The 27,188-nt window shown below is 36.7% G+C and overlaps 4 protein-coding genes across 8 annotated transcripts in view; all 4 read right to left on the minus strand.

Moving 5' to 3' along the window:
- Positions 1 to 27,188, minus strand: part of LOC126833820 (DE-cadherin) — a 139,251-nt gene that overhangs the window by 13,764 nt on the left and 98,299 nt on the right. For both annotated transcript variants that reach the window (XM_050565375.1, XM_050565374.1), the window contains exon 2: positions 4,101 to 4,204. In XM_050565375.1, coding sequence (XP_050421332.1) covers positions 4,101 to 4,204 — 104 coding nt within the window. The remainder of the gene's footprint in view (positions 1 to 4,100; positions 4,205 to 27,188) is intronic.
- On the minus strand, positions 8,775 to 11,443 carry LOC126833830 (uncharacterized). The gene is made up of 2 exons (XM_050565388.1): positions 11,348 to 11,443; positions 8,775 to 10,316 (listed from the first exon to the last, which is right to left on the minus strand). Exons 1-2 carry the CDS (start codon positions 11,381 to 11,383, stop codon positions 9,549 to 9,551), a joined length of 804 nt encoding a protein of 267 aa, XP_050421345.1. The 5' UTR covers positions 11,384 to 11,443; the 3' UTR covers positions 8,775 to 9,548.
- On the minus strand, positions 12,351 to 14,152 carry LOC126833832 (uncharacterized). Its single transcript, XM_050565393.1, has 2 exons — positions 14,022 to 14,152; positions 12,351 to 13,140 (listed from the first exon to the last, which is right to left on the minus strand). Exons 1-2 carry the CDS (start codon positions 14,064 to 14,066, stop codon positions 12,478 to 12,480), a joined length of 708 nt encoding a protein of 235 aa, XP_050421350.1. The 5' UTR covers positions 14,067 to 14,152; the 3' UTR covers positions 12,351 to 12,477.
- Positions 15,976 to 25,749, minus strand: LOC126833831 (uncharacterized). Of its 4 annotated transcripts, XM_050565389.1 has the most exons (3): positions 25,648 to 25,749; positions 22,567 to 23,402; positions 20,734 to 21,597 (listed from the first exon to the last, which is right to left on the minus strand). In XM_050565389.1, the coding sequence occupies exons 2-3, from the start codon at positions 22,609 to 22,611 to the stop codon at positions 20,914 to 20,916; spliced, it is 729 nt and encodes a 242-aa protein (XP_050421346.1). In that variant the 5' UTR covers positions 22,612 to 23,402; positions 25,648 to 25,749; the 3' UTR covers positions 20,734 to 20,913. The 4 variants fall into 4 exon arrangements, with proteins under 4 accessions (XP_050421349.1, XP_050421348.1, XP_050421346.1 ...); XM_050565392.1 differs by lacking the exons at positions 20,734 to 21,597; positions 25,648 to 25,749 and adding an exon at positions 15,976 to 16,823 and having other exon boundaries at positions 22,567 to 22,692; XM_050565391.1 differs by lacking the exons at positions 20,734 to 21,597; positions 22,567 to 23,402; positions 25,648 to 25,749 and adding exons at positions 15,976 to 16,823; positions 17,602 to 17,730.

Genomic DNA, 27,188 nt, shown 5'->3' on the forward strand with positions numbered 1-27,188 from the left:
GGTTAACGACGATTGCCTCGGATGCTGACTCAATTGAACACACACACGGTTGCTCTTGATTGGGCTCTTATATATATATATATATATACATTTTGTAACGCCCGGCTTAACGTCCAAAGCATTTGAAATCATGTCAAAAGAAGACATGTCTTTTTTTTTTCGGTATGTTTACTCTCCGATGATTAAAGGGTACACAACCCTTACCTCCCACCTACCAATCATTATAGTATTATTATATGCCTACGCCATAGAGTGTAATAATATAAAGAGATGAACTAACATATATTATTAGACCACAGAACCAGTATGGCCACACTGTCAAGCGATCGGTACTATAGCTAATATTATCATGAAATATTTTTTGGCTTTTTTCAAGACACTGTTACCGTTAATATCTCATCACCGAGTCATTGAACGGTATTTGTTTTCTTCTACTAACTAGGCACAGACCGACTTTAAAACATTAATACTACTATAGCAGCCACCCCTTGGCCTACACAGACTTGGCCGAGGAGTTCGGACACGACATCCACCAAACAGGACAACCAAAACCAAAACCGAATAATAAAATAAATAATTATTTACTATCGACAGTCGAATCGCTGAACAACACGGTACCGCGTGTACAGGAGCAATCACGGTCACTAGCAGATAACTATATTATTGTGCTGTACACGATGGGCATTATTATATATCTAACGGGTGGTAAAAAAAAAAACAACAGCCAGATTTGATGTACGATTATTTTATTTTATATTATATTCAAAAATATAATCGTTATTGGCATTTTTGTTTTTTTTTTTTAAATTGTTCTGATAAATTAAATACGACACACGGTATATCATGTCATTTCTGGACTGCGTTTGTCGTAATCGATTACCGCAATCGAAAATATCATTATTACGTTTGCTTGTCATCGTGTGATAGCTGACATTTACAGGTTTTTACCTGCACCACTAACTACGGCGGATACTCTAATAATCAAAACCGAACACACACAAGGCAAAAGCACACAAAATACATTTATTTACACACACATAAATCATACTATGCTGATCGCGTCGGTTTTCACAATGTAATTGTTTGTACTTTGCAAAACTACACCGAAATCCATTGTAAAGGCTAAAATGCTCTTGAAATTGCCTGTCGTTCTTTATGAGAAATTTCAAAGCACCAGAAACATTCATGAACCCGTTTTGTACACAACGATAATTTAATTTTTAGAATGTGGTCACGCCGAGTTGAGGGCGGTTTATCGATGGTAAAGCGTCTAAAGAATATTAAAAACAGATGAGCAGAGATGTTATATATACATATATAAAAAAACCGGTAAGTCGGTCACGCAAATGAAAAAAAAAAAAGAAAATTAGTCTAATAACATTATGAATATACAACGTACCCACTAGCCTCCCATGTATCCTCTGTGCCCTATTTTCGTTGCTTTCATCAATTATTATTATTACATATTATTATTTCTCTAGTACAGTGCAAAAAAAAAAAAAAATAGAGAGAAGGTTCAATACTTAGGCCTGCGTGCAGCCCTCCTCCCTCTCGCCCCCCCCCCATAATATTATACTATCATAATATAGGATATTATTATATTAAAAAAATGTTTATAATATAAATTATATATTACACACGGTTATACCTACACATAACGTATCCGGGATATCCTATTAGGGTAATGAGGTCTACTACACTAAGGCTACGGCGGTGGGCGAGTGCAGAGCAAGAAGCGGTGGTACCAGAGTATTATTAATATTACTATACAAAGTAGTCGAAGAGAGGGCAACGCACAGAGGGGATGATAGTGCACCCCGGTTTTGATATACCTAGGCGAAGCCTTTGCATCGCACCCCCCCCCCCCCAATAAGTATACACTGGCTATATTATTATTATCATCATCATCGTATTACATTTGCACAGTGCGCGCTGTGTACACACATAAACGGTATTAAACGGAGCACACACCCTGATGTGGGTAGTAAAGGGGAGGGGGTAAATAATTTGAGTTAATGTTGCATTATGAACCGGTCGGTTAGGACGGGGGACGGACAAGACAAGCGCGTGCCAAAATCTTCGACTAACCAGTAAGTATTATTTATGTACTACAGGGTGTCTCTCAAAAATAATGGTGGGGTTTCTGACGGCTGTATAGGTTGTGAAGTATTGGCATATACAGCTCTCTGGTAGGGCTCGAACGAAGAGAGAGAGAGTTGTCAAGTTTCGAATCACTGCCACTAGACGATGGCACACAATACTTCACAACCTACAGCCGTTTGAAACCCCAGCATTCTTTTTTGAGACACTCTGTGTTATACTATGAGCTGTTATACGCCAGCCAAATCTGACATTTCAAAATGATCAAAACGAAAACGACTTGTTAAACTAAACTTTAGCTAATAAAAAAAACATGCGTTGTTAAAACAATCCATCGAGGTACGATTGAGCATTGACGTCTGTGTTTGTTTGAATAACAATATTATGTACACCGCTATTACAATATTTGTTAAAACACATCTATACCTATGTGTTGTGTTTAAAATGGTAATGGCGGTTTTGACGGCGCAACAAAAATGCCAATTTTTATGTATCACGATGATACAGTATACAGGGTGATCCATTTAACGCGAGACGACAATCAATACCGGATTATAAAATAACTGCGCGATTTTGCAGTCAACAAATTATTTAAGTACCTAAATCATTATTTACCGTGTAAGTATAAACACTCGAATATTGTCCACAATACTGTAAAACAACAACCGGTAACAAAGGTACTAGTATAACTGTTTTCGTTGAAACATATTGTTTTTTAGCTTCGATACGGAGCTGAGAAGGTAGTGTTTTTACAATGATGTGTTTTTTTTATTTTTGTGTCTGGACCCACGATATCTCGTAAACCGCTGAACCGATTTCTTCGTGTAGCAACTCTATAGATCAGAAATCATACCTGGAAGGTACTTTCATCGGGCCAAAAATTAAAAAAAGTCACCCCTTCCCCATCAAAATCGAGAAAAACACCCAAAAAATTCACAAATTTTTCAACTTGAAACTACGATGCTCTATAACTTTTTTAAAAATAGTCGAAAATGTTCCAAATTTAAATGAATTGTTCTTCAAACATAGTACTATCGATAAACATTAACAAACCAAAAAAATATCATAAACCCTTTCCCTTAGAAGGGATAGAATTTTTTTCTTTATTTCACTTTTACAAGCAAAGTTTTAGAGATTTAGATTTGAAAATTAGACCAAAGGTAGATCTAAAATGGAAAATATATAACATACAATTTTCTCAAAAACCCCCAAAAAAGGGTAAATTTACACTTTGGCCGTAGTCAGTTTCTAGGTTGCTATGTGTGTGTGTGAATCAACAGGTAATGAAAATATTTTCATTATATTGTTAATTAATTACGATACATGGGTAACTATGACAGTACATTTTTATAGACAGACGATCAACCCTTATCGTATCCACCCTGCACAAGACTAAATATTACATTTTAAGTACATTATTGCTGGTCCCACGATATCTTCACAGCCACTATAACTAGTTTGAACATACTATCCACAGATTCGCATCGAAGCGTTTATTTAAAAGTGATTTTATCACTTTCAGTTATAATAAAATCTGGAAACCTGTGACCTCTCCGACCCCACTGTACTGGTTTTTTTTTTATCAACTAAAGTGTATTAAAATGCGGAAAATTTAATATGCGCATTTTTTCAAACGCAAACAAACTACACAAATTTCGAACGCTTTGAATATTGTACTTAGCGCATAACTATTATATATATGAAAACAAAATTGCGTTTACACTGCGAACGTTGGTTGGAAAATGCGCCGAAGGCGGTTTAATATTAATATTATTATTTTAAATCAATGTACGCGGTTATAAATTTGGTACAATAAGAAGCATATAAGGGTAAGAGTAGAGTTAATAGGTTTGGGCTACAGGTCCCTGTAGTACCGAGGGCATATACAATTGTGACCCGACAACCGATGGACTGTGAAACGCCCAACAAAGTATATAATAATATAGTGTAAATATAATATCATGATAAACACACGACAGGATACAGTCGATAAAACTCACCGGGTTCGACGAGTCATCCGATATGTACGGTTCTGCGTGCGGGCCTTTGTCCAACAAGTGGCGTTGGTGCCGTACCCTTCCGCTCCACAAGTTGTTGGACGGAGCTGTAAATAATAATAAAAAAAACACAAACAATTAATTTATACAACAATCGTATAAAAAAGAAGAGAAAAAAAGCGATTAAAAGTTTTATGGAAACCGAACCGATCGACCGCTTTCTCTACATACAAGTCGTCTCGGGTAAAAGTGACAGTCTAAACTGAGTCTAGAGAACCACATCTGAATATAATATATGGTTAGTTAAGACCGATTAGTATAACAGTATAACAGTCTATTAATCCGTTTACACGAAGACGAGATTGGGTTAGGTTAAAATCCATTTGTGCCAAAGTTATCAGTTAACTTTGCCAGCTATAAAAAAACCGTTTCTTTATTTCCTTTTTGGCGGTTTTTAGGGCTTAAGGTCTGAATGTTAGACTGGAGGTAGACCTATTGTGGGGTTATAATACACAATGCTTTTATTTGATATTTCTACTATATCTATTTGAAAGTAGTTTTACCACTTTTAGCACTATATAAAATAAATAACCCGTGCCCACCGTGTAAAAATGTAAACTTACCTAACCTAACCTATTCTCGGGTTTACCTACCCCGGGTTCTCCTCATACTGTTCACTATTGACGTTTAAGTTTTTTTTATTGTTTTCTTAGAATAGCGGCTAATAAAATTTTTTTTTTTTTAAAACGTTATTGTGTTGGCAATCTGTTGTGTGTGTGTGTGTGTGTGTACTTCTTTGGAAAGAATGCTTCTTTTTGTTTCGCCAACATAATATACTGGAATTTGTTTGCCGTGTGCAACGCCGGCCGTTGTTGACGGTACCGGGAAACGGTAAAGCGACGCCATAAAATATTTAGCTACAATAATTATTACCGCGTGTACACGCATAGTTGTATTTAGTTTCATTTTTTTCTCTCTACCGTAGTTCTTTTTCATCTACCTGGTCCTATAAGTTTTCAAAAGCGACCCGGTAAGTATAAAAAAAACCGCTTCTCCGTGGTCCCGCGGTCATTGTAACGGTGTGGTTTTACAATATTATAAAATCACCAAAAACGCGTACCTATATAAAGCTCCAAGAGTGCAGCAAGCTACAAAGGTGGTACAAAAATAATTACTCAAAACTGGTTATCGACCACCGGTCGAAACACGTCAATTAAATTATTTTTTGATTTTAAAAGTCGATTGGTAACTATTTTCCCAGAAAATCAGCATCTCACACGTTAAGGGTGTTTCGGCCGTTTGCCGCGTTTTACACACAACGTTCCAGTAGTGTGGGGTAGGCTTTTTTTTTTTTTTTTGTTGCCATTGCCGCTCACAAATCATTTTGGCCAAGAGAGCTTGGCCGGGCTGGTCAAATTTACGACGGCGATTACTACACTACAAAGGGGTAAAAACGAAATAATTAAAAACGCCTTCAACCCTGTTCACCCCCCCCCCGCGTACATTATACATTACCCCCCCCCCCCCATATAGCCTCTATTACTGTATACCTTTTGCCCCTTCTTCTCCTCTCCCCTTTGTCGACGAGACCCCTGACAAACATACACCACCCCATCCGCTACCCTCGTGGTCCACAACAGCTTTTGACGATTTAATTAATCGCCGTTAATTAATTTTTTTTTTCCACAGCGCAAGTGTTCTGCTATCCCGCGTCTCCCGTGGGACTGTGTTTTGACCGTAAATCATCAAATATCAATTATCATGTCCGACGTATGGCCGCCACCGCGAGTTGTGCAACGGGATCAGAGGGATAGACGTCAAGCATATAATGCAATATCGCCTGCTTGCTAGTCGGTACTCGGAAAACGCAAATGGATTTTCGACGTTCAATTGACATATCAAGTGCTAACGGCGCATGACCTCCACGACGCGACGGTTAGGTTGGCACGACCGTCAAAATTTAATTGACAGGGGTGTGAGGGGGAATGAAAATCGCATCCATAAATTCTTCCCATCGCTACAAAGTCTGGATTATGGTTGCCAATTCCTTATGAACATATTTCTCAAACCATTCCAATCCGGCTGACACACAATTAAAACTAGCAAGGCGAGTGAGGTACGCACTAAGTGTTGGGACACACCTCAGATGTGATATCCTCATGGGTTTACCACTGTTGATCGAACGGTGGTGTTTCTCAAAAAATCGCCCTTTAGCAGGTATAATGTTGTGCTGCCGTAATATTCCAATGTCTGTTTCGTTCAATAATGCGCGACCTATAATCCTGTGGCTGACCCTGTTGAGGCCGTCTTAATGGGGTCGTCAGCCATAAATCTCGGGACAAGCGTGTCAATTCTGATTTCGGTTGACACGATTTGCTGATCTGAATACACCAAAGGGGTTAGACTCAAACGAAATGACATTCAAAGAGTACTTTTAGAGTATTCCTAACGGGCCGACAGGGCGCATTCGCCTTATTCGAGAAACGCCGCCTCTCCGTTTATGGCTTATACAGTGTTTGTCTAATAAATAAGTATACACATATATATATTATATAAGTTTACGGTGTTTGAGATAATATTTTTACGATTGTCGGCATAAAAATTGTTTATCGCATACATTCGTATAACGTGCAACGACGACGGTATGCGGTCAATACTCGAGTTGTGTGGCAGACTCATATTTCTATCAAAAAAAGCGACACACGCCAAATGCCATACACTTGAATACCACCACCAAAGAGTGAGAACGGACTAAGGACAAATTATGCGTTGCATTGCCCACTCAGTCACATTTAGCATCGAGAAAAATGCCCGAACAAAGTAATCACAGCGCTAAAACACAATATGGAGAACTTCGAGCATAACTTTGGTATACCCGAAGCAGATTCAACCAAACTTGGTACACATAATATGATACTGCGAGGGGGTAAGGTTAGGTTAGGTTAGGTTAAGTTAGGTTAGGTTTGCTTAGGTTAGAGATAAAGTTAAAGATGGAGCTTGAGATAACAGCTTGTGTACGAGTCCGCAACCACGGGAGACATTTTATATTTTTTAAATTATATATAAGGATATAAGGATATATAAGGATTAAGGATATAAGTATAAAGTATATAAGGATGTATAAGATATAAGGATATAAGGATGTATAAGTATATAAGGATTAAGGATATAAGTATAAAGATTAAAGGATATAAGTATATAAAGATATATAAGATATATATATATATATATAATATATATATAATGATGAATTTTCGTTAGGTTTTTTTGGTAACGCTGTAGATTTTTCCGGTTGTGTGCCAAAGTAAAGACATTAAAGTGAATCAAAAACTACAGCCATGTTAGCGTCTCAAAGTGTCTATAGTGGCCTAGGTAAGTTTACAATTTTTTATTTTTCACCTAAACGTTGATAATAATTTGCGTTTGTATCATTTTTCTCCGTTGTGGGCGCGATCCTCTTCGACCACATATGCATGCGTGTCAATGCTAGCCGTTAATGCTAAAATTTCGAATGGCAATAGCACTGGCAGTACGGAATCAAACACGAGAGTGCACACACCGTTAATATAATATATTGCGGTCGAGAGGTTGGATCACACAGCACACGGGGGAATGATGTCTGTCACAATATAATATTATAATATCACACACTCGGCTGTGACTATTTGTCAACGGCACACACGACAGGTACAAACTATTAGCGTTTGTCCAACATGAAACGTCATTAAAATGATTGCTCAGCTGTAAGCAAGCGCCGTGGTGTGTGCGTTTAGCAAAAAGCTTTACGCTATTAGTAGCCCTGGGCACCGTATAAATATATACATATATCAGTTTATGATTAAATTATCCGGTCGAGTGAGGAAAAAAAACAAAAAAAAAAAACAGATTATCATAATTTACTGTCGTTCGGGCGGTGGTAACGACACTAAGCTGAGACACGTTGTAAACTTTGAGAGTAAAGTGAAAAAAAAAAACCCCAGCAAGAGTGTTAGCAGGGGAATATAAATAATATTGTTGTTGTCCGCTTTCCCACGAGGCGTTTAATATTATATTATCATTTCTCCTGTTTTTTTTTTTTGCTCTAGCACAAAGTCACTGTCGGTTCACACACACACACAGTGTCAGTCAGGCGAGTTCAGTCAACCGAACTTGTACGGGAAGTACCTCGTGTTACACATATACCTGTATATTATATAATGTGTGTTTACCGGGCGGAACACTTAAGTATTAAATCGGTGTAAAAATCGACCATTGCATTGCGTATACGGCAGCGTTTGTCTTGTTGTTGTTTGTGTTTTGGAGTTGTGACAAAAAAGGCCAACAAACGCACCTGTACGGTATATAATAGGCATTATCGAACAACACCCACCCACGCTCCAAGCGAACTCTCATAATGTTTGGAATAAAAATGTTTCAAATTGTGCGAAAATGTTGGCCTATAATTGTATGCGATACGTGTCATACAGCTCGGCGTTCGATTTAAAAAAAAAAAAATTAAACGCGGACGTTTGTTTTTTTATAATAATATTGTTAAAAAAATACACTATTGCGTACTACAGAAAAGGTATTTTTTACTACTTCGTTGCATATTTGGAACGTTTGTCGAACGCACACACGGCAATATAGCATAGTATAGAGTATTTGATTATAAATAACAGCCAGATGGTACTCTGAAAATATAATTGTTAGGAACGTTTATTTGTTTATCGTTTTACGACAACAGTTTTAACGAAATTAAACAATATATATTGTACAATATTAAGCATTTACTATGAATTGTAAATTATGGATTACAAAAATTCACCCACGTTCAATATAGAATACAATTTTATTTTTCTCTTTCAAAAATCGTCGGTAAACGTTACAAGTTTAAAAAGATGATACAAGGTGATCATACGACCCAGTCCCAGTCGATATCTCAAAAGATATTAGGCTTTTTTTAGGATTTATTTTATACATTTATAGTTGTTGGCTCAAATTTGTTATATTTTTCCTAAAATATAACTCCATTCCCCCCCAAGTGTTGTGAACTTAGTATTTTTCAATTTTGACAGAATTATTAATTCAACTTTAGAAATCAAGTATAGGTACCTAATTTGCTGAAAACAATTTGACTGGTCGACAACCAGTTTTGAATAATTGTCATTTGACTTTATAAGTGGTCATCATTCGAAACTGGTTATCGACCAGTGGAAATGTTCGGTAAATTCTGTCAAAATCGAAAAATACCAAGTTCATAACAGCTGTTCATAACACACGGTGGGGAGAACGGGTTTGTGTTTTTGTACATTAGAATTTGGCGAACATGTATATAGGTATATGAGAAGTCTAATACCCTCAAAGATATCGACAAAGGGTCGTAGTTGACCTAGTTAATAGCCGTGTAGTTTAATTGAAGATATATATATTATCGTGCGTTTAATAATGTCGGTGATGGCTTATGTTTTATCGTTAAGAAGTGTCGGGAAACAAGCTGCGTTCGCCCTGGCCCCCATCACGACGTTCTTCTATCTTGTTGTACTGTATCTCATCATCTTGGGGGGCGACTTCGGGTCTCGTCAGGTCCGGCGAGGACGACTGCGACTCGACCGCGGCGGCCATCAGCTGGTCCTGCTCGGCGGCCATGGCAAACGCCAGCTTCATCCGTTCGCCGGTGATACCGTCGGCGGCGTCGGGGTACACGGTCGAGGGCAACAGCACGGTCTCCATGTCCCCGAGCCGGTCCAAGTCGGCCCGAAGGCGTTCCCGGTCGGCCGCGTACCCGGCGAACAACCTCTGGTAGTAGGCCAGCATCAGCAGCTGTTGGTCCGTGTCCCGGGGAGCTTTGGCGAACTCCGCCCACGCCGAATACAGCGCCGAGAAGTCCAAGGCGTTCCGGCCCAGATCGCCGGCCACGTCCTTTTGCAACTTGAACAACTCCTCGTAGAACGGCATCACCTGGTCGACGGTGCCGCCGTTGCTGGCGGTCAGCCACTGGACCGCTTTGACAATAACTTCACTCGGTTCGTCGTTGTCTTCGGGTTCTTCCGCATCGTCGTAATCTTCTTCAATGCCGTCGTCGTCGTCGTCGTCGAAGTCGCCATCCTCATCGTCGTCGTCGTCAAAGAGATCTTCGAACAGCTGTTCGCCGGAGGCTTGGTAATCGCCCGCGGTGCTGCTGCCGACTGCGACGACGTTGGTCTGTTGACAACGAGCGCATCTCGCCAAGACCATTATCATCTAAAAGTTTCAAGCAATACAACAAATATATATATATATATATATATATATACAGGCTCTACCGCCGCCGTTCGATAGGTAACGAGTTAGAATAGAACAACCAGGGCGGGTGTGTGTGAACCTCTTACCAACGACAAGGCTTGGCCTTTAGAAGCTGATGCTGATGATGACCCTCCCTCCCCTCTCAGCAATCTAACGTTTGGCCGTTCATTAGACACTGTTTCAATCATTGCGTGGAAATAATAATAATAATAATAATAATGGTATCCGCACGTCCGCAATCGACTTTGTGCTTGAGAAGATAATATATTTAAAGTTTACAGGACAATTATTACACGGCGGAGTCATAAATATTGTGCGCGCACGCGTGTCGGGGCACGAACAGCAGTTTTTTTTTTAACGGCCTCTAAAAGTTTATTATGGGACAATAAAAAAGCGATAAAAAAAAACCGAAAAGCCGGTGGAGACAGTGATATATATATATATGTACGTTACGGTAATAGTATCAATCATAATAATAATGATAGTAAACTAAAGAGAATTATTACAAGGAAACGGTTATTTTCTTTCCGAGAAAGTTTGTTTCCGTATAAATACATATATACTTTTTTATTATAATTTATAAAACACAAGGCGACCGTCGTAGTAAAACGTTAATAATATTTCTTTTAGCTTCTAAATTCTACCGTTTAGAGGGATAAACGAAATAAAATACCGAGCGACACACAAAACGATCAACAATACAATTATTATAATAATAACAACAACAAGTGTAAAGGGGAAAAAAATAATATAAAACTAACCACAGACAACCAACACCGACGTGCCCGTCCTGGAGAGTACAACAGCAGAGGGGTGGTAGCCTAGTGCTGAAACCAAGGGCCAAAACGGGGTTGTAGGGCTCTCTAAAGGGTTTAAACTCAAGTGTGAACAGTTTTGCCGGCAACTCGGGGGGGGGGGGGGGGTTAAGATGATAATTGTTTGTAGGATAATCTAAATCAAATATTCTGTGAAACCTTCACGAGACTTACCGCGTAAAGAGCGTAGTACGACGTTTTGGCGAACATTTTTCTTAATTTTAATAAATTTTGTTTTGTGTCGTTGCCGGCGGTCGTATCTCGATTCACGTTCACTTCAACAATGACGGAACGACAGCCGGCGAAAAAATACAAACAAGTTCATAAAGGACAAAAAAAAAAAACTGACAACGACGGCTCGTGAACGCATCTGTTCAAATTTTACACATGCCCCCGTCGGATTCACAACCTAATGATTAATATGATAATAATAATTACCACAATCGGTATAGGGTTTACCGCGATACAACGGTTATCACAAAGTATGATCGAAATACTTTAAGCGGAAGTTCAATCCGAAGATTACCTATCAATAATATTTCCCAGTACTATATTGTAATATTGTTGAAATGTAAAAAAATTTTTTGTGTGTTTGAAATGCCTGAATTGAGAGCAATTTTAATTGTGCTCACAATTCAGGCATTGTCAGACCGCGTCTGGTTACATATAGTGTTGGCCACACTAACGTGTTGAGCCAACTGAAAGCCATACAAAGCTATGGCAAGCGATAGAACGACAACATTATTATTGACATGTAATTTTGTCAATTAAAAAAAAAATGAATCGCATCTTCCTGTTTGATTATCATCAACCACACACGGTCGTTAACGGTTCAACTTTATGTATAGAATTACTATTTTTTTTTTTTAGGCCTACACTAGTTTTACCGGGTTGTCATTTAATAGATTCATTTTGAAAAACACAAAGCCAGGCTTAACATCAAAGCTATTGTCGATGGTTAGTATGTACAGTACACCATACAGATAACCAATGATCTATATTTACATACCAAACATTCAAAAATATCCATATTCTCGTTAGGAGACTACAAATCATGGTTATTCTATATTTGATCAACACAACAAATTACGGTTTATTTTAAACCAATCTGTCTTAAACTATAGGAAGAAATAATGGCGTAAAAAACAAAATAATAATAATAATAAAAATAGTGAAATTAAATCATCAAATCAATGTCTTTATTATTTCTTGAACTCGGACATACATAATAACGTTAATAGAGTTTAAAAGTTTTTGAAGTTTAATAATAATATAATAAAGTTCAGACGAATGGACGAGTGTTATCAATAATTAGTGTTGACTGCAGGGCCAGGGCCAAGTCTTGGTCGAATAATGGCGGGGCCAAGTCCAGGTCCAATAATATCCGGGCACTTGGTACTTAAACAGTAATTGAGGAAATTAGCACAATCCCGATTCAGCGCATCCGGGTTGGCTTTGTACCAGGTGTACAGAGCTTTTCTGTAGTCATTTTCTTTTAACTCGCATTGCCTATCAGCTTTCCACGCTTTGTACGATTCCACTATGCTAACGTCCACATGGTTTTCCTCGAAGTACTTCTGGACAGGTATTTCAGAGTAGCACGTTTCGAAAAAGCCGAATATGTCGTATTTAGTTTTAGGGCAACGTACGACTCCGGTGTCTTGGCATACTTGGCACTCTTTCGGTTCGATGGAGACGGAGATGTCAACTATGGTCTGAGTGTCCACCTCGATTGTTTCGGGGATTTTTTCGTAGTGACCGTACAGAGCAGCCCTGAAATCGGGTAGAACCGTTTCGCCCTCTTCCACGTACCGCTGGTATACTGTGTAGACTTCTTCTTTGTCACTCCAATCACACTGTTCGAAAAATAGATCGAGTACGTTTTGTTGGTAACCTTGGAAGAAAACCAAGACATCTACCTGTCCTTGGGTTACACACACGTCGCACGACGAAGCTAAAGTGAACGCCTGCGGGCAACCGAAAGACAATTTTCATAAAAATGTAACCAAATTAGTTCAATTAATAAAATAATTCATCCGGTAGCTTTAGATTTAGAACGGGACTGGCAGCCTAACAGGTGATGCACCTGAGAAATTGATCAGAACTTCTATGCCTGTTCGTCACATAAGGGAAAACCTTAGAGAGTAATTCTGTACACGCCTGTGCCGGAACATATTGCGGTGAACATTGATTTTTGAATACATACGGATAAGCGGTGCTATACACAAGAAAGGCGACCGTTTTCAATGTGGATTTCCCACTGTCAATAGATGTACTCTCGCCATAGTTTACTATCCGTCCGTCCAAAACTATGTCGAGAGTATCTCTGTTGATGGTGGGAGTCCCGCATAAAATCAGCACCGCTAATTTACCTAGAATTACTATTGAAGTTCAGACTCCGGTCGAAAAGGTCAATAACAACCCTAAATCAAGCTATCATTGACCGGTTTATGGATGAAGTTGATGACCATTCTACCAGATACACCGGAAAGCTCAATATTAAAGCAAACACAAGAAATGAAAAAGAGTAGTATAAGCGGGTCGTGCTGGAAGACCTACTCGATAAAACAAATAGTGATCAGTAAAGGTCTAGAGGATATGCACAGAGTAGATGTCTAGAAAGATGTGATGATAGGAGGATAAACTGCTTCACTCTATCGACTCTAATCTCTTTCCACTTTCCATAAGTACGCCTCATTCAACACAAATCATCCAATCAATCAGTTTTTGCTCCTTTTCTCTCGCTCTCTAAATGATTTATCTCCTACTTTCATTTTGATAGTATTTTATAATTGAAAAGCCTTTTGGTTATTAAAATAACATTAATAGAGAGAGATTTTATACTTACGGTTGCCGCCAGGACCGCAGTGATAAAACAAGTTTTTGCTGACATGTTGTTGATGAACGCTTGCTGATGCTATACTTGTTGTATTGTTCAACTAATGTTGCAATGAACTGATGATTTCGAAGAGAACCCCGTTACCTTTTATACGATTTTGAATACGATCATGTCCCGATTTAATGGAGAGCTCTATTTTTTTAAATGTTTTTTTTCGAAAAGCCCATTCTTTGTTTGCTTATGCAACATAAAAAAACCCATTATTAAGACCATTATCTTGTCCTAATTCTATTGAAACCGCTTTTTATTTGTTGATAATATGTTTTTCGAGAAGCCTATTCTGGGTTTGCTTAAGCCACAAATAAAAACCCCCATTACGCGGTCGTTAATAGTTTCCAAAAATGTGTTTTGAAAATGTTTAACAAAGGTAAATAGACGAATATTTTTATTTACGTTTCCTGTTTTTCACGAAATATGCACATTTTATTTATTTTTTGACTTTATCCAAACATTATTTTCAAATACATTTATGAAAACTGTATTGATTAAAACCAAATAATGAACTTAATAATGGTTTTGTTGTGTTGCATAAGGAAACAAAGAATAGGCTTTCCAAAAAAACACAGGCTTTTCGAATGAAAACAACATTATCATTAAAATAAAGCTTTCTACGGAAATGGGTCACTGATGAATTAGAAAACGTATAAAAACCAACGACGTGCTATTGGAATTTTTTAGTTCACCGCAATATTTGTTGGAACATAGAAGAGTTCTTCAATATAAATTTGTCTGCAAAAGTTTGATTCATCACGGCGGTCTTAGCAGTGAAATGGTAAGTTAAAAACATATTTTATAGACTTAACTGTACACCCTGATAGTCGTCACGGTTTTTGAAACAAATTCGACAGTGGTCTGAATTAAACTTAATCATCGTTCGGTCTCTAAATATAATCCGAGATCTATTGGCGGGGATAATAATATAATCTAATTATTTAACCGTCATGAGACACAGTGGTCTGAAATAGCATTTTAAGCGGGTAAAATAATGTTACAATAAGAAATTATTGTAAAATAAAACTTGGTTCTTTTTTTTATATAAAAAAAAAAACGAACCATTAGGAAGGCGCTACATGATGCACTTACGGTTTGTCCATGTATTAGAATTTTGTGCACACTTGCTGGCACATAAGACCACGGGTACAGTTTTACATACAACTATGCTGTTTTTATGGTATAAACTTCAAAATATGCTAAAATAGTATTGTTATAGCCACTCGAAATTGTTATTAAAATAACACCAACCGGTTCATAATCAATTCTATTAATGTCGGAGGACTTTTTTGGCTCCTTAAATAATCTTCGTGTCGTGTTTCTATTTTTAGAAGTTTCACGACTTAAAAAAAACTAGAATTTATAGTAACTGGTATGATACTTTGTAATATATTTCATCAACTAGTAAACCCATTTCGTTTTTGAATCTATCTTGGATATGTTTTTGAATAACCTCACATATTTTGTCAATTTAAAAAATAATATTTGTCGCATCTTCCTGTTTGATTATCAGCAACAGTCACGGTCGTTAACGAATCAGTTTTATGTATAGAAATACCATAATTTAGGTCTACACTTGACTAAATTATACATTTTATAATAGTCATATGTTTGTAGTTTACCGGGTAGTCGTTTGACAGATTAATTTTCCAAAAAACTACAAAGCCAGGCTAAACACCAAAGCTATTGCTGATGGTTAGTACGTACAGCACACCATAAAGATAACCAATGATCTATATTTACATAGCAATAATTCTGAAATATAATCATTCTCGTTAGGAGAATAATAACCATGGTTATTGTATTTTTAATCAACACAACAAATTACAGTTTGTTTAAACCAATCCGTTTTAAACTATAGGAAGAAATAATGGTGTGAAAAAACAAAATAATAATAATAATAATCGTGAAATTAAATCATCAAATCAATGTCTTTATTATTTATTGAACTCGGACATACATAATAACATTAATAGAGCATCTATCAACACCGAGTATACACCGAGTTTGCAGCAGAGTAAGTTTCTTTAAGTTGAATAATTATATACTAATAAGGTTCACACGAATGGACGAGTGTTATCAATAAGTTAGTGTTGCCGGCAGGGACTTGACTTGCAGGAGCCGCTTTGGTATAATAACGGGGGGGTTGCCTAAAGCCGGTGGGTTACCACCATTATTCGGGCACTTGGTACTCAAACAGTAATTGAGGAAATTAGCACAATCCCGATTCAGCGCATCCGGGTTGGCTTTGTACCAGGTGTACAGAGCTTTTCTGTAGTCATTTTCTTTTAACTCGCATTGCCTATCAGCTTTCCACGCTTTGTACGAATCCACTATGCTAACGTCCACATGGTTTTCCTCGAAGTACTTCTGGACAGGTATTTCAGAGTAGCACGTTTCGAAAAAGCCGAATATGTCGTATTTAGTTTTAGGGCAACGTACGACTCCGGTGTCTTGGCATACTTGGCACTCTTTCGGTTCGATGGTGGCGGAGATGTCAACTATGGTCTTAGTGTCCACTTCGATTGTTTCGGGGCACTTTTCGTAGTGACCGTACAGAGCAGTCCTGAAATCGGGTAGAACCGTTTCGCCATCTTGCACGTACCGCTGGTATACTGTGTAGACTTGTTCTTTGTCACTCCAATCACACTTTTGGAAAAAAGTTTCGAGTACGTCTTGTTGGTAACCTTGGAAGAAAACTAAGACATCTACATCTGCCCGAGTTCTACACACTTCGCACGACGAAGCTAAAGTGAACGCCTGCGGGCAACCGACAAACAATTTGTATAATAAAGGTTACTAAATTAGTTCAATTAATAAAATAATTCATCCGGTAGCTTTAGAATTAGAACGGGACTGGCCGCCTAACAGGTGATGCACCTGAGAAACTGATCAGAACTTCTATGGCTGTTCGTCACATAAGGGAAAATCTTAGAGAGTAATTCTGTACACGCCTGTGCCGGAACATAGTGCGGCGAACATTCATTTTTGAATACATACGGATAGATGTATTCTCGCCATAGTTTACCATCCGTCCGCCCAAAACTATATCAAAAGTACCTTTGTTGATGGTGGGAATCCCACATAAAATCAGCACCACTCAGATGTATATTTTAAAACCAACGAGGTAGCCGAGACAAGTATAAGCCTAAGTATACGGTTTTAGGGAGGGAAACCTCCTAATTAGTTATTGAGAACTACACTTTCCAAATTATGAATTTCAGCAGCTATTAAAGGTGCAATTTACACTAGCATAACTATTCAAGTTCAGACTCTGGTCGATAAGGTCAATAACAAACATAAACCTATCTTTGACCAGTTTATGGATGGTGTTGATGACCATCGAAAGCAAAGTACTACGACATTTATATGGTCTTATAGCGAAGAATTGTGAATACCGAATTCTAACTAACGAAGAATTATAAGAGAGAATAATCTGCGCAATGTTCATAATGACATCTTTCATTTGGATATTATTTTATAATTGATCAGCCTTTAAGATGTTAAAATAACATTTAGAGAGATATTTTATACTTACGGTTGCCGCTAGGACCGCAGTGATAAAACAAGTTTTTGCTGACATGTTGTTGATGAACGCTTGCTGATGCTATACTTGTTGTATTGTTCAACTAATGTTGCAATGAACTGATGATTTCGAAGAGAACCCCGTTGCCTTTTATACGATTTTGGATACGTCCATGTCGCGATTTAATCGAGAGCTGTATTTTTTTAATTATGTTTTTTTTTCGAAAAGCCAATTTTGCGTTTGCTTATGCAACATTAAAAAGCCCATTATTAAGACCATTATCTTGTCCCAATTCTATCGAAACCGCTTTTTTTTGGATAATATGTTTTCGAGAAGCCTATTCTGTGTTTGCTCAAGCAACATAAAAAACCCCATTACGTGGTTTTTAATAGTTTCCAAAAATGTGTTTTGAAAATGTTTAACAAAGACAAATAGACGAATATTTTTATAGTTTTTCTGTTTTTTGATTAAAGCCGAATAATGGACCTAATAATGGGTTTTTTGTGTTGCATAAGCAAACAAAGAATAGGCTTTTCGAAAAACACAGGCTTTTCGAACTAATACAAACGTTATCATTAAAATAAAGAGCTCTCTATGGAGATAGGACATTGATGAATTAGAAATCGTATAAAAGCCAACGACGTGCTATTGGAAATTTTTAGTTCACCGCAATATTTGTAGGAACATACAAGCGTTCTTCAATAAAAAATTGTCTGCAAAAGTTTGTTTCATCACTGTGGCCGTAGCAGTGTAATGGTAAGTTAAAAACATCATTTAGGGACTAAACTGTACACCCTGATAGTCGTCTCGGTTTTTAAAACAAATTCAACAGTGGTCTGAATTAAACTTAATCGTCGTTCAGTCTCTAAATATAGTCCGAGACCTATTTTTATTTTATTTTTTATATTACATACGGACCTGGGTTGCGTATATTTATCTTAAAATTTATTATTGCTAATAATTCAATATAATCTATACAATTATTTATCAGTTTATACAAAAAGATTAAATTGCGATTTTATACGTCTCATTTCTAACGTGTCTGTATTTAAACAATTTAGTAAACATTTATATAATGATTGTGGAGTTCTGTAAATGTTGCAATTAAGAGAAATAAAACGTAGAAATCGATTTTGAATGGATTCTAAATCCTGTATTAAATAAAGCGGAAATGTGGTGACCAAACAGATGAGTTGTATTCGAGACAGGATCGAACGAGAGAACAGTAAAGTGTTTTTAAAGCTATAATGTTATTGACATTTTTGCAATGTCGTCTAATAAAACCTAACTGTCTTGCAGCCTTATTAACAATTATAGAGATGTGGTGGTTAAAAGTTAATGTAATTCCCAAATCTTTAATATGTGCGACGCTTGGCAACACAAAGTTTGATATTGAATAAGACTATCTTATAGGTTCCCTTTTCCGATGAAAAGAAATAACATTACATTTAGATAAGTTTAGACTCGTATAATTTTCTAGACACCATTCCTCAATTGCATCAATGTCACTGTAATAAGTATGAGTCATTAACCGATTTAACAGACCCAAGTAATTTGCAATCATCAGCAAAAGAATATGGTTTAGCAAAGTGCAGATTAAAGGCTATATCATTTATAAAAATATTGACGGGATAATAATATAATCTAATTATTTAACTACCGCGAGGCACTGTGGTCTGAAATAGCACTTTTTGTTACACTTTGGCGACATATGGTGCACTTATGCTTTGTCCATGCATTAGAACTTTTCTGCACACTTGCTGGCTCATGAGACCACGGATACAGTTTTACATACAACTAGATGATGTATTCATGGTATAAACGTCAAAGTATGCTAAAATAGTAATTTTATAGTCACTCGAAATTGTTAGTAGTTCCAAGACTAAAAAAAAAAAAAAAACAAGAATCTTGATAGTAGGTTGGTGAAAATTTAATTTTTATTCCAGCAACGAGTTAACCCATTTCGTTTTTGAATCTATCTTGGATACGTTTTCGAGTAACCTCACATATTGTTTCATTAACATAATATAAACGTTCAGGGTAACATCTTTGATAGATAAATATCAGCATTCCGTTTTTTTGGTTGACGACCTGATATTAATATGTTGTTTTTTTGTTAGTTTGTTATCCAATAAAAATGCTATAGTTTCATTAGGAGAGTAAGATATTGAGTTTTCTTTTGGTGATGTATTACACTTATTTTATACATATGACGCTCCAGATGGGCTTTCAGTTATTTCTTTAAGTGACCTTGCTTCGTTTCGTTTTCCAGATTTATGAAATGTCCGACGAGCTGCAAAATGTACTTCGAGAGAGGTAAGTTGTGTTGTCAACGATTTAGTTTTGCCTACCGGAACACTCTGCAAATCAATTAGCTTGATTAAAACGCACATATCCTGCATTGTGTAAAGATTGGGCCAAAAAAGCTCAAATGGCGAGCAATATTAATATAGCAATTTGTTTATGAAAAAAATAAAACTGTTAACTAGACAGAACGCTACTGGTTACACACAATATTGGCCTAACTAACGTGTTAGGGCAACTGAAAACCACACAAAATAATGGATAGAATGACAGGTGTATTTAACATGTCATTTAGTCTATTTAAAAACAAATTAATCACATATGCCTTGTTTGATTATTATCAACGACAGTCACGATCGTTAACGGATCAATTTTATGTACAGAATTACCAAATTTTAGGCCTACACTTGGTTAAATTAAACATTTTATAATAGTCATATATTTGTAGTTTTACCGGGTAGTCATTTAACAGATTAATTTTGAAAAACACAAAGCCAGACTGAACATGAAAATCTATTATCGATGGTGTGCTGTACATCACGCCATAATGTTAACTAATGATCTATATACCGATCATTATGAAATATCCTCGTATTCTCGTTAGGAGAATACCAACTATGGTTATTGTATTTTTTATCAACACAACCAATTTACTAGTACGTTGCTGGACAATGGTTGTTAATTGGACTAGCAGTATATATATATATATATATATATATTTTTTTTTTTAATTTTGCAAATCGTTTACCGAGTAGTATGCATATCATAATAAACTGTAGGAAATAACGGTGAAAAAAATAACAATAATAGTGAAATTAAATTATCAATAAATATCTTTATTATTTCTTGAATTCGGACATACAATATAGAGCATCTGTATCGAATTTGCAGCATAGTTAGTTTTAAGTTGAAATTTTATAAGGTTTACAACAAACGGGAGACGTGCGTTATCAATAACCACCGCCTGTTCCGATTACAGTTCCAGGTGGGCTAGGTTTCGGACAAACCGTAGGTGGGACATTAATTTTTTCTTCGGCAACATAAGGTGCACCCGGTGCTAGACCACCAGGTTTCGGTGGCACACACCACCAGATTGCGGTGCTGCCATGTTGCGCATTCGCTGGGGAAGGCTTCACAATCGGCTGCGAGCACCGAAGGATCTTGGCCTCCGTAGTATGCGTACAAAGCCTCTATGTAATCGGCTTCGTATTTCGGGTCGTCTCTATTGGCTTTCCAATTTGTGTACGGTCCCAGCACGCTTTCCATTTGTCTTTTTTCGAAGAACGCGACGACAGGCTTTTCAGAATAGCACGTTTCGAAAGCGCCGAAAATTTCGGCGCCACAAGGGCACGTCAAGGCCTTATCGCAATCTCCGTTTTCGGGAACATCCGCCGGTGTGATGGAGATGATGTATTCAACTATGGCGGTAGAGTCCGGTCCGCATTGGTCGGGGTTGAGCGTGTAGTATTCGTTCAGAGCGGACTTGTACTTCAGTTTCTCCGGTTCGCCGCCGACGCTTACGTACGCCTCGAAGCACGGCAACACATCTACTTGCAACTCAACGACACTACCGAAAAATTCCTTGCAATGAGCTGGACCGAAACCTTCGTAGTAATCGAAGAACGGCACCTGCCCCGGAGTGTAGGCCGGCTTATCACATTTGCACGTGTCGACGTTTGGGCACGACGACGCTAAAGTGAACGCCTAAAGGGCAACCGACAAACAGTTTATGATAAAAAGTGTTACTAAACTAGTGTTCAATTAATACTACAACGGGTAGCTTTGGAATTAGAACCGGACTGGCCGCCTAACAGGCGACGCGCCTGAGAAAAGGATCGCAACTTCTATGCCGTGTTCGTCAAGAAAGGGAGAACCCTTGCTGTACACAATAAAGGCGACGGTTTCATTGCGGGATTCCCACCGCCGTCAATGGATGTACTCTCGCCTTAGTACATCCATAACTATGTCGAGAGTACCTCTGTTGACGGTGGGAATCCCGCATAAAATCCACACCGATCGTCTGTGATAGCCGAGACAAGTATAAGCCCAAGTATACGGTTTTAGAAGGGGAATCCCCCCTCTCCCCCCCCAATTAGTTATCGAGAACTACACTTTCCAAGTTATGAATTTCAGCAGCTCATAAAGGTGCACTTTACACTAGCCTAACCGTTCAAGTTCAGACTCTGGTCTGTAAGGTCAATAACAAACTCACACCTAAAGCTATCTTTGACCAGTGTATGGATGAAGTTGATGACCGTCGAAAGCAAAGAGCTGATATGGTCCTACAGTGGAGAACGGTGAACACTGAATACTAACTAACGGGGAGGGGGGGGGGAATTAAACCAGTTATACCGAATAGCTCAATATTAAAGCATACACAAGAAGTAAATGACAGTAGAATAAGCGGGTCGTGTTGGGAGACCTACTTGATAAAAATAAAAATAGTAAAGGCCTAGAGGATATGCACAGAGTATATGACTGGAAGGATGTGAAGATAGGGAGATCCACTTCCTTTAAGTACTTTCCACTTCCTATAGGTACATCCTCACACAACACAAACCATCCCATCAGTTTATGCTATTTCTCTCTCGCTCTTTCTAAATGATTTCTCTGCTACTTTCATTTGGACAGTATTCTATAATTGAAAAGCCTTTTTAGATATTTTATACTTACGGTTGCCGCTAGGACCGCAGCGATGAAACAAATGTTTGCTGACATGTTGTTGATAAATGCTTGCTAATGCTATACTTGTTGTATCGGTCAACAAATGTTGCGTTGAACTGATGATTTCGAAGAGAACGCCGTTGGCTTTTATACGGTTTCGAATTCTTCCCTGTCCCAATTCCTTCAAGAGCTCAATTTTTTTCAATAATAACATTTTAATACGAAAAGCCTATTCTGTGTTTACTTATGCAACATAAAAAAGCCCATTATTAACACCATTATTTTATTATCAATAGTTTCCCTAAATGTGTTTTTGAAAATGTTTAACCCAAGCAAATAGACGAATATTTTTATGGTTTTCTTGTTTTTCCACTTTTGCAGACACAGTGTCTGTAAATATATATTCAAAAATCAAATATACATTTATTTCAGTATAATTTTAAGTTTTAAGGTAAAAAAACAAACCCATTATTAAACCCATTAGCCGGTCACGGATAGTGTTTATAAATGTGTTTGAAAATGTTTAACAAAGGCAAATAGACAAGCATTTTTATGGGTTTCGCGAAATTTGCACATTTTATCTTATTTGACTTTGTTAAACATTTTTAATAAAACAATACATATTTTATGAAAACAATATTGTTGACCAGAAAACGGACAAAGTAATGGGTAATTTTTTTTTTCAAGCTGCATTAACAACACAAAATAGGCCTGACGAATTAAAACGTTTTTATTGAAACAAAGTTCTCGATGGAAATGGAACATCGATGAATTGGATAACGCATAAAAGCCAACGACGGCCCCTTTGACATTTTTAGTTCACCGCAATATTTGTAAGAACATACCTGCAACAAAAGTTCATAAAAAAAAAAATGTCTGCTATTGTTTGTTCCATCGCTGTGGCCATAGCAGTGTAATCGTAAGTTAAACACATCATTTAGGGGACTAAGTTATTGAAGTTCTCTGTGCTTTGGTTATTTATTTGTTTTTTTTTTTGGTAATTTCCGCGTTGGTTATATATTTTTCACTTATTTACTTTATTATTTTTTAAGCGGCCACTTTATGCGATATCTTATTATGGAGTTGAATATAACCGCAACGATTAGAGAGCGGATTTTTATTATATTCTCACATGTTTATTAGCGCTTAATGCAGCTCTATGGGTGCATATAATGTACATAATTATATATATATATATATAAGCCTATATAATTGTGCATATTTTGGAGATTAGAGATCATTTTCGGAGTTGAGCATATTCTACTGGATGAACATATTTTCAAAGCTTTCGTAAACCCTGAAAATCCGCTCTCTAGATTAATGATTTAACAGCCGATCACTGTTTGTCACTCGGTTACAACGCACAACATATAAATATTTTTGTAATGCATTACCGAAAAGACCTTGCAACATTTTTGTGATACAGATTTAAGTATTCTAATTCTGCATGTTTACCCCACATGTTTGCAACAATGTACACGTTAACAGTGCCTATTTTTTCTTTGTTTTCAACACACGTTTGGGTTTAAGAGGGACTTTTTCAAAACAAAACAAAAAAACACTAGTCGTTATTAATCCGGTGGCGGTAAAAAAGCGTAGACACTCGTCTTGAATACGCGATGAGACGGTTTTAATTTAAAACAAAATATACAAATACAATGTATAACAATAATGACTTGTCACACACTGGCTTATTCCATGTATTAATATCGCGTTAAATGCTTTCGAGTTGCGTTCGTTTGTTTGTCGACCGAGAAAAACGCTGGGAGGACTTTGATCGCATCCGACCTCACTCAAAGTGGGCTTTTTTTTTGTCTTCCCTCGACAAAACAATTAGGTACAAGGAAAAAAACTAATACATTTTCCCCGAGTACGTGCTTTAACGGTCGGCCGTATGTACAAAGACCGCAGAGGAAAATTGTTTTTTTTTTTAATTGTACAACTCGTGAAATCCGATTTTGTTATGTTGTTATTTGTGGTCTACAAAAGTGCCGGTCGTTGATGACAATAATTAACACATACCGAAACTAGCTGTTGTGTGACCCCACTACATTTATAGGCTCGATTGAATCGCTTACCAGAGAAAAGAAATAAGTAAAAAAAAAATATCGGCAAGATGCGAAAAAAAGTTATGTTTTTTTTTAGGGAAAAAAAATGTTATTAATGAAAAATATCGGATATTTTACACATTTTTTATTTAATAGAATAGTACTAAAATTTGCCCATATTTACCCACATATAAATACATTGGTGTTGTAAACCAACTATTCATGTTTTAAAAAATAAAAAAAAATTGCCTAGTACACAATGCAAATAAGATGGCGTTGGATATAAATTAAAAAATTGCAGTGAATAAACGTACTTTCTAATTTGTAATTTTTGACCGACGTAAGATTGTTTTATATTTTTTTAATCCTGAATACTAGCTGTACAACACCTTTGTATATTGATATATGGGTAAACTTTAGGACTTCTCTCTTAAATAAAAAAAATAACATGTAAAACATCTGATTTTTTCATAAAAAAAGATCATAACATAAAATAATGTTTCTTTCCTTTATTTATCTTTTATTAAAATAAAAAAATTAAATACAAATATTTATTTTTTTATGATTTAGAAACCGCCAAACTACAATAACTGAACTTTAAATAGCAATAAAAAACGTCCATGTACACATATGACCTTGAAATTTTATATTATGTCTAAGAAACATATAAAAAATTAATCAAAAACTCTACCTAATTGTTTTGATATTTTTTGCATATTTAATAAAAATGGGACTCTCGAGGGACTAGAAATCACTTTCGAACCATTGTGACATAGCCTAAGTATAGCCCATCGTTTTTGTTATTTGAAACGGATCTTTTAGGTAGACACTGTAAGTTTTTTTGTGTTGATAATAAAAAAATAAAAAAATCTACCAACAGCGTGTCAGGCAGAGTTGGGCGTTATTTGGATAATTTTTTTAGCTAAATTATTATTTGGGCAATTCTTTTTTAGTCAAATCACGGTAGAATAAAAAAAGGTTATCCGAATAAAAAAAAAGCCCAACTCTGGTGACGGGTTATTATTAACGGTAACTTACTTACCTATGTTCGGTCGGTCGGTCGGACGACAATGTAAGCGTGGTGCGTATGAATTTTGTAAATTAAAAAACTATTAAAAAAAAAATTTAAATGAAATAAGATTGGCCCAACTCACGTCAAAAAAACCGCGGCGGATGTGGTTCATTTTTTTTTTTTTTTTTTTTTTGATTTGTATTTCTGTCAATATTAGCAGTGTTTTTCGCACACATGTTCAACCACAGCAAACAAACACCAGTGTAACGCGTTAGGTTAAAAATTGTTTTCCAATTTTGTTACGTTCATATAACTGTTTATACCACTTTGTTTACCTGTTTACGTCATTTTGACGGACATCATGTCATGTGTACATGCTTAAAACCTGCCAAGTATACATTTAGAAGGGGGGAGGGGTGTAGCGATTCAAAAGTACAAACGTCAAACGTCAAAACGTGTGTAAATAATTCAAATATAATTTTATAGACAATAACAGATCTAAAAAACCTAACCGTGTGCTGCTCTGCTAAGACAATACAATTATATTAGAATATTGTACTCGAGTCTTATGGGTTAACTACCGTTTGAAGTTTTTCCCCTTAATTTGGCCTGTCAACATAACCGGTTTCGGCGGCGAATTAGTATTATTACAATAATTAAAGTACAAAAAATGTAATGACATTTACATTCATAGGTAAACGTTAGGCCGGTTATATGATTGAAATCACCATAGTAGACATTGTTGTTGTTAAGAGATTGTTAAGATGCAATTAGAAGGAAAACGGTTTTAGGTCTCTACGTTCCATAAAGATTCTTCAATATTTATAATTAACAAAGCCCGGAATTATAAAAATGAATGTTTGTAAAAGACCATTTATTACTTTTTTCTCTCAAAAACTTCATGTCCCAACTGATTTTTTCCACTCTACTCTAATATAACAAAGCAACAGTCGAGACGACGACTTGATAATATGTGTTTCGTTGAAAAGAAAAAAGTTACTGTAACCGACTTCTAAAACAATCTACCGAGATAATTCAACCGTAAACGCGGCTGCATTAAAGTCATCTCGTTTGGATGAACGACTCCTATTGAAGCCACCGACGGCATTCCAATGTTTACTTAGGAAATGTTTTGTTTATCAAATGTGACGGTGAATTATTCGTTTTCGGTCGTTTGACAGTCGTAAAACGACGAGGTTGCACTTTCGGTTAGGATTACACACCGACCGAAAGTACACAACGCCAATGGAACTCGACTTAAAACTATAATGAGTTGTTCTTCTTACTATACACATTTAACTCGACAAAAACTTCTTACAGTCGATTGTCGTGCTTCGCTTACACATGTGTAACGTATCCGACAGGGAAACGTCACGCATGTCACACGATAAAAATAAAAATGTATATTTGATTTGTAAATATGGTATAGTATTTACAGTACAGTGTCCACAAAGTGGAAAAGCGCGAAAACAATAACAATTTTCGTCTATTTGCCTTTGTTAGACATTTGGCAAACACAAAATAGGCTTTACGAATTAAAACGTTGTGTGTTATTAAAATAAAGCTTTCGA

Source organism: Adelges cooleyi, unplaced genomic scaffold, assembly GCF_023614345.1.
Source record: "Adelges cooleyi isolate 19-005CV unplaced genomic scaffold, UGA_ACOO_1.1 ACOO_flye_CR_arks_rails_tigmint_CR_PRNA_2, whole genome shotgun sequence".
Classification (NCBI taxonomy): Eukaryota; Metazoa; Arthropoda; class Insecta; order Hemiptera; family Adelgidae; genus Adelges; species Adelges cooleyi.

What these genes read in the sequence shown, in the direction of transcription:
- LOC126833830 (XM_050565388.1), bottom strand. Translation starts at nt 11,383, where the DNA reads ATGTTCGCCAAAACGTCGTACTACGCTCTTTACGCG. An exon ending in CGTACTACGCTCTTTACGCG is followed by an intron (nt 10,317 to 11,347) that starts GTAAGTCTCGTG and finishes TGAAACTTTTAG; the next exon opens with ATGATAATGGTCTTGGCGAG.
- LOC126833832 (XM_050565393.1), bottom strand. Translation starts at nt 14,066, where the DNA reads ATGTCAGCAAAAACTTGTTTTATCACTGCGGTCCTGGCGGCAACC. An exon ending in CTGCGGTCCTGGCGGCAACC is followed by an intron (nt 13,141 to 14,021) that starts GTAAGTATAAAA and finishes GGTTGCCCGCAG; the next exon opens with GCGTTCACTTTAGCTTCGTC.
- LOC126833831 (XM_050565389.1), bottom strand. Translation starts at nt 22,611, where the DNA reads ATGTCAGCAAACATTTGTTTCATCGCTGCGGTCCTAGCGGCAACC. An exon ending in CTGCGGTCCTAGCGGCAACC is followed by an intron (nt 21,598 to 22,566) that starts GTAAGTATAAAA and finishes GTTGCCCTTTAG; the next exon opens with GCGTTCACTTTAGCGTCGTC.